Source organism: Gymnoscopelus braueri (assembly GCF_963280865.1).
Source record: "Gymnoscopelus braueri genome assembly, chromosome: 15".
Lineage (NCBI taxonomy): Eukaryota > Metazoa > Chordata > Actinopteri > Myctophiformes > Myctophidae > Gymnoscopelus > Gymnoscopelus braueri.
The window spans coordinates 23,072,927-23,080,426 of NC_137620.1; the positions used below are offsets into that span (position 1 = coordinate 23,072,927).

At 46.8% G+C, this 7,500-nt stretch overlaps 2 protein-coding genes across 4 annotated transcripts in view; both read right to left on the bottom strand.

The window, feature by feature from the left end:
* Nucleotides 1-7,500, bottom strand: part of hspa12b (heat shock protein 12B) — a 30,820-nt gene that overhangs the window by 17,764 nt on the left and 5,556 nt on the right. For all 3 annotated transcript variants that reach the window (XM_080452092.1, XM_080452094.1, XM_080452093.1), the window contains 4 exons: nucleotides 3,521-3,584; nucleotides 2,851-2,933; nucleotides 1,576-1,700; nucleotides 1,149-1,335 (listed from right to left, as the gene is read on the bottom strand). In XM_080452092.1, the coding sequence (XP_080308218.1) occupies nucleotides 1,149-1,335; nucleotides 1,576-1,700; nucleotides 2,851-2,933; nucleotides 3,521-3,566 (441 nt within the window). In that variant the 5' untranslated portion in view covers nucleotides 3,567-3,584. The remainder of the gene's footprint in view (nucleotides 1-1,148; nucleotides 1,336-1,575; nucleotides 1,701-2,850; nucleotides 2,934-3,520; nucleotides 3,585-7,500) is intronic.
* LOC308101426 (cationic amino acid transporter 3-like) lies at nucleotides 5,570-7,459 on the bottom strand (the record flags this gene model as incomplete). The annotated part of the gene is made up of 1 exon (XM_080450846.1): nucleotides 5,570-7,459. The coding sequence occupies one exon, from the start codon at nucleotides 7,457-7,459 to the stop codon at nucleotides 5,570-5,572; it is 1,890 nt and encodes a 629-aa protein (XP_080306972.1).

Below are 7,500 nucleotides of genomic sequence, written 5' to 3' on the forward strand. Positions count from 1 at the left end.
ACCTTTATCCTTTTATGCTCTTTTATTGTGTTTCTTGCAAATGCTTTGTGTTGCTGTTTTTATCTATGATGCTGTGTGCAGCACTAACAATTTACAGAAGGTAAAAGTTCTGTTCAGAATCTTATAGCATCTTATTGCCCTATTTTATACTTAGGCTATCCGAAAATAGCTGATCTACAAGTTCACAGCGCGTCGCATTGCTATGCGTTGTGACCTTGTATATCTGCTATTTTCAAAAGATTTTGAAGATTTTTTATAAATAATGTAATAATTTTTTAATAATGTCAATTTCCAAAGTTACTAGTAACTAAAAGTTTTCAAATAATTGTAGTGGTGTAACAATTTTAATATTGGATTAGATGTAGTGGGGTAGAAGTATTATATAGTATTGGAAAATGGACATACTCAAGTAAAGCACACCAGAATTGTATTAAAGGGATTGTAGGCAACATTAAGCCTACATTTTAAGAATATGTATATACATATATTTTGCATTTTTTCCCCTCTATCAGCCACTATATAATGATGCTGGGGTGTTTTCCTGCATTGAAACACAGTCTTCTTTCTGAAATCCGTATTTTCCCTACTATTTATGTTTGTCCGGGACGTAAATGCATGGACGCGCATGTGCGCGTCCGTGCGCGTCCGTGCCCGTGTGAACTGTTCGGGTGAAACCGAATGGGACCGAGTGCAGCCGACAAAAATGGAACGAGCCGCCATTGTTTTCTCTGTGGGCAGTTTCAACTTTTTACTTTCGATTTTAAAACGCTCTCAAACTTATTTTTTGAGGCACGGAATTTACTAGATATCGTTTGGATGGAATTTAGTTGTTTAACTTCATATATGTGGTCAATTTATCATGAAAGAGCCTATTTAAAAATATAAATTCAGAGAACCGGCAGGGGCGGGCAGACACCATTGTATCCGAATAAAGCAACCTATTTTCGGCATGGCCCGTTTAGAAGTCCCCCCTGCGTCACCCCTGGTGGTCGGGGAAACGAACTGCTGATGAGGAGGGGGGGGGGGGAGAGGAGGTGCGGTGTTTGACAATAGTTTTTTTCTTTTTTTTACCTCTGAACTCGCCTACAATCCCTTTAAGTACAGTACTTGAGCAAATGTACTTAGTTAGTTTCCACCACTGCTCTTACACTGGCACTATGTATCTTCATCTTGAACTTGTCAAAGTAGAGCCAGTGCTGGGCCTCGTCTGGGTCCAGGTCATGGTAGCTGTCACGGGCCGCAAAACCAAAACTGTGGAAGCGTAGCTCAGGAGTCAGCAGCAGACACGTCGGGCTCTTCTGATTGGCCACGCCTGGGTCCCCGCCCTCCCAGCGCCTGTGCGGATTGGAGGAGAGAGCCGTCAGAGAGCCGTCAGTCAAATAGAATGGAATAGAATGCAACATAATTCAGTCTAAAAGAAATGTGCATTGTTGGGAAAGTATGAGGTTCATGTATTGAGGATGTCTTAATGTCAAATTGCATTTGGAGCTTGTGGCACACCCACACATGCACAGACACATGCACAGACACACGCATGCACGCGTGCCGTGCGCGCATGCACACACAGACTCTTACTTCATCATGTGTATGGCCTCTGGGTCCTGTGTGAAGCTAAAAGCATAGCCACTGGAAGTGGTTCCAAAGTCTATCGCCACGACAACAGAGAAGGGACAGGCCATCCTGGGTCTGAGCTCTACCCTCTGAGAGAGAGAGAGAGAGAGAGAGAGTGAGACAGACAGACAGACAGACAGACAGACAGACAGACAGACAGACAGACAGACACTTATGTATTCATAAGTGAATTTGTGCAAGCAAACCAAAATCTAGAACCTTTTCCCCATAAAACAAAACAGTACTTTGCTGCCTGGGTGGGATCCATGTCCTAGAAAGGATGTGGCAGTTGCAGAACAACCCTTACAGTACATTCTTCAATAATGACTAGTTTCTATGAACGGACACGAGCTACTGTAGAATTAGCGCAACTTAATTTCAGTTTAGTGTGGAGAGATGCTCTCCTTTCATCTCCTCTCCTCTGCTGTCTCTGTGTTTACATTCAGTCACTGGAAAACATTTATCATTAAACATTTATCTGTTATTTTCTGTTTTCGCAGCGTGACGCGTTGTGAGCTTGTCAATCTGCTATTTTTTGCGAAAGCCTTCCCTAATCCCCACAATAAGGATTCTGGGGTTTAAGTGGTTGAAGCCTTTTGCAAAAATGTCCTTTGACATAAACTAATGCCACTGCTGGTGCTAATGTGTAAGTTTCTCTGTAGTGTGTGGTGTAATTACAGGGAAATTTGTAGTCAAAGTGTAGTCAAAAGTGTAATGATAAACCACTAATTGATGAGTGGATGTGGTCTGGAAGCAATTCTTTAAGTCCACTATATAAAGAAACATAATAAGAGGGTGTGTCAAAATGTGTTTGGGAGGTGTTGGTTTTGTTTGTGCGCCAGTACACACAATTATATATGCTATTTTATGTGTGTACACACATATTTGTGGATATAGACATTCTAATATGTTCCAAATTATAAATGAAATGTTTGTGGGTGTTTATCTGCCCTTGTGTATGCATAATAGAGCATCCGTTATTGTGTGTGTGTGTGTGTGTGTGTGTGTGTGTGTGTGTGTGTGTGTGTGTGTGTGTGTGTGTGTGTGTGTGTGTGTGTGTGTGTGTGTGTGTGTGGGTGGGTGGGTGCGTGTGCGCGAGCGTGTGTGTGTGTGTGTGTGTGTGTGTGTGTGTGTGTGTGTGTGTGTGTGTGTGTGTGTGTGTGTGTGAGTTTGTGTGAGTTTGTGTGTGTGTGTGTGTGTGAGTTTGTGTGAGTTTGTGTGTGTGCGTGCGTGTTTTACCAGTGAAGGAGAGGGTGTGAGGGGGGCGATGCCGCATTCATTTCTGGTTGTGGCAGGAGAGGAGGGAGTTGATAGGTCATCACCTGAGAAAGAGAGAGAAAGACAAGACAGACAGACAGACAGACAGACAGACAGACAGACAGACAGACAGACAGACAGACAGACAGACAGACAGACAGACAGACAGACAGACAGACAGACAGACAGACAGACAGACAGACAGACAGACAGACAGACAGACAGACAGACAGACAGACAGACAGACGGACAGACGGACAGACGGACAGACGGACAGACGGACAGATATCAGTAACAACATAGTAAGTAATCAGGCAGTTCAGGAATGACTTGAATCAGGAATTCCAACTTTAGCGTGCATCCCAAGATCCATGGTTCCCCAATGTCTTCCTGTTGACCCTGGACTGACATTGTGCGACGTGTGCCTTTTCCAGAGCCTCATCTCATCGTCATGGAGATTACAGACCCGGACCCTTGAGGTGCGAGTAGCGGATACGCACAACTCAACGGACTCTCCGTGCAATTAGGAATGATTGGAATGTTATTGGAATGTTGAACTTGTGACTAATATTCCCGAGTGGGAGTCAGCATGGAAAGGTCAGACTGTCCACGCCCTGTCTGCATATACTGTACATGTCTCTGTGTATCTCACCCGGTATCTGTAGGCTGTTGGTGTCTGGCTGCAGTCCATCAGCCATCTTTACAGGAGCCAGGGTCTGGGAACAAATGTTACATCACATATCAGTCAGATCAGAATTTAAATTTAAATAATAATATAACTTTTATTTATTTATTTTATTTGAATAATTACTTTATTATTTCTTTTTATTCTCTTGCTGCCACAAGGCCAGCAATGTTCTTGTACTCAAGATGTAGCAATACAAATCTTGAACCTTGAATTTGGTATTTATTTCTTCTCATCTCATCTCATCTTGTGTGGACTAGGAAATATGTAATTTCCATATACTAATAGTGAAATTAATTCCAAAATGCTTTGGAATTTCCATATAGAAATGCGCACATTGGACCGCCCAACACATTGGACTTTGCCCCTTGTCAATACCTTTAAAACAGACTCATAATAAGACAAGCTAGAGGTGTGCCTAGTTTAGCTGCTAACATAACCCTAACATATCAGGCCTGTCTTCCCTGATGAGATCCTTGAACTGGTGTCATCTATACAGTAAACACCAACCACCTGTTCTCTAGACCCTATACCAGGGGTAGGCAACCTTTATTATCAAAAGAGCCATTTTTGGCCCAAAAGAAAGAAATCTGTCTCGAGCGGCCTTTTTTTTGTGCTTTCAATATAACTTGGTATACTTGATCTGCTTTGAGAAATAAGCAAACAATAAACAATAATTTCACTGGTGGTGAAATCAAACAAACCAAGCAAGCATTAATCAATTCTTTATTTTCCTTCAATGATTAGTTTCTTATTTTTATCTGGTGTATGGGCGACACTTTTTCTTTACTAATAACTTTACTTTAATAACTTAACTTTATGCCTAAAGTAAAAAAAATACAGAAAGAAAACCTCTTATTCCTTTGCATATTCTTTATTCTTTATTCGGATCCCCATTAGCTTCCGCTGCCGCGGTCGCTAGTCTTCCTGGGGTCCACATAAAACATCACAACATAAAACAACATACAATATACATACAAACAACAACTGACACTTGTCAGTCCAAAACTATAAGCTACTGTACATTAAAATGCCAATGATATAGACACTACAGGAACATTGGTTAAACATCATGTACAAAAACATATTGATCATTGTAATTGTGTGATCTCTCTCATTAATATCTGTTTAATAAATTTTTGGAATACATATTTGCTCTTAATTTGTCTAATATTTGCGGATAATGAGTTCCATTGTTGGGTGGCTCTATAAATAACTTTTTTTTTTTTACTTCTTTGCCCAAGCAACTGGGAGCCACGGGAGAGGGCCCAAGAGCCACATGCGGCTCTAGAGCAGCAGGTTGCCTACCCCTGCCCTATACCCTCTTCAATCTTACCTGGTCTGACCACTTTTCCATGCCAAGGACCCCCAAATTGATGTGTATTTGGCCAAGGACCCCCATCTGAAAATATGGGGGTGCCAGGGATCCCCATACAAGATTTGTGTTATCAAAATGTTTTTGTTTTTTTTTACTTTTCCACATTTTTCAAGATTTTCTGAAAATAGCAGATCTACAAGCTAACAAAACGTAGCAATGCGACGCGTTGTGAGTTCATAGATCGGCTATTTTCAAATAGCCAATGTATATAGGTAAGTGGTTAAACTGATTTTGATGCCATATTAACACATTTTGCTGGGGACCCCTTGGAGCCCCCTCAAGGACTCCTGGGGGTTCCTGAACGCCACTTTGAGAACCACAGTTCTAGACCCTTGCCCCTGCCCCTGACCTGAGGTTGTTGTGTTGATGATGGTGGTTATCAATGGGAGTCCTATCCATATACATCACCAGTCCATTAAATGTTTGACCGTGAGGTGATGTTCACTAGTAAACATTGGTGCCTTTTTTTTTTTGGACCACCAGGTGTCCAAATGGACCCTTACAGGTCTGTAACTGAGAGAGTACAAATGGAACCAAATGGACCCTTACAGGTCTGTAACTCTGAGAGTACAAATGGAACCAAATGGACCCGTACAGGTCTATAACTCCGAGAGTATACAAATGGAACCACTCTCATCCTACACACCGCCAACGAGACCCTCCAGGTCACTGTCGTTGGGGCCACCCCCCTTGTAGAGGGGACTCTTGTTGCTCTGGCTCTCCGGCTCCTTCTTATGTGCAGAGTGTACGCCTGCCGCCTCGCTGCTGTTCCTGATCCCGTACAGGAAGTAAATGGCAAAGCCCAGGGCCATCCAGATGGCGAACCCGCTCCAGGTGATCCAGTCCAGCTGCATCATGAGGTAAACGTTGGCCAGGACGCTGAGCAGCGGCACGGCGGGCAGCAGAGGAACCTTGAAACTGAGCGCCTTCGCGCTCTGCGGCTGCCTCCAGATGACGGCCACGCACACCAGGCAGAGCAACGCTAGGATCACGCACGTCGACAGCACGCCGGCACCAGCAGACAGCAGCTCGGGGACGTCCGGGAGCACGGCGCACAGCACAGTGATCAGCACCGACGCCACGATGGTGGCGGCGTACACGATGGTTCCTGAGGTCCGCGTGGGCGTCTTCCTGCTGGGTAACAGCAGCAGCTTGAGGCTGAAGCTCTCCTCCTCTTCCTCTGGCTGGTTCTCCTTCTGATCCCCTCCTCCTACCTGCTCCTCCTCCTCCTCCGGCTGGTACCTGAGGATGACCACGCAGACGGCCACCAGTGTGTAGGACCACAGCGTCCCGATGACCGACAGGTCCACCAGCGGCCCCAGGTCGAACAGTAAGCCCATCACGGCGGCCACGCCGCCGGACACTAGGGTGGCCAGGAGGGGGGTCTTGGTTTTGCCATTGATCTTGGACAGAGAGCGGAACAGTAGGCCGTCATCGGCCATGGCGTAGATCACCCTGGGCATGGGGAACATGCAGCCCATCAGGCTGGTGGTGAGGGCACACAGAGAGCCCACGGCCACTGCGTATCGGGCCCAGTACCAGCCCACGTGGCCGAAGGCCACCGGCAAGGGGCTCTGGGCGTTGATCTGGTAGTAAGGCATCATGAAGGTGAGTGCCGACGACACGCCGAAGTAGGCAAAGAAGCAGATGAGCAGCGTGACCATGATGGCCACGGGGATGGCGCGCCGCGGGTTCTTGGCTTCTTCGCTCATGGTGGCAATGGTGTCGAAGCCCACGAAGGCAAAGAAGCAGGTGGCGGCAGCGGACAGAATGCCAACCAGGCCGAACGGAGCGAATCCGCCCACGCCAAAGTGTTCTTCAACAGTCATGCTGCTCTCGGTGGAGTTCACAAAACCATGGAAGTCCTCCAATGATAGATTCCAATTGGCCGGGTTCCCCTTGACAAAGCCAAAAATTATGGAGAAGCCCAAAACCAACAGGTTGATGACCGTAAAGACCCTGTTGACCATCGAAGACTCCTTCACACCGAATGCCAGCACGCCGGTAAGCAGCAGCAACAGCAAGAGGACGAAGAAGTCGGGGTATTCTGCAAAGACGTTGCCGGGGACCTTAATCTCCATGTTGGCTTTGAAGAAGCCCGAGATCTTTTGATCCACCAGGTCGTCAAAGGTGGAGGCCCAGCCCTTGGCCACGGCGGCGGCAGCGATCAAATAGGACAGAACCAGGCTCCAGCCTGTGATGAAGGCCCAGATCTCTCCCACCGTCACGTAGCTGTACAGGTACGCCGAGCCCGTCTTGCCCACGCGGGCGCCAAACTCTGCGTAGCACAGCCCCGCCAGCACCGAGGTGACGGCGGCCAAGAGGAAGGAGATGACGATGGCGGGCCCCGCTTTCTGCGCCACCTCTCCGGCCAGCACGTAGACGCCGGCCCCCAGCGTGGAGCCCACGCCCATGGAGATGAGGGCCAGCGTAGACAGGCAGCGGGCAAAGTTGGTCCCCTCATCGGCGCTGTCCAGCACCCGCCGACGCACCAGGACTTTGCCCAGGGCAGCCAGCTTGTCAGCCATGTTATAAGCTCCTGGTCTGGTCTCTCTTCTTATGTTGTATA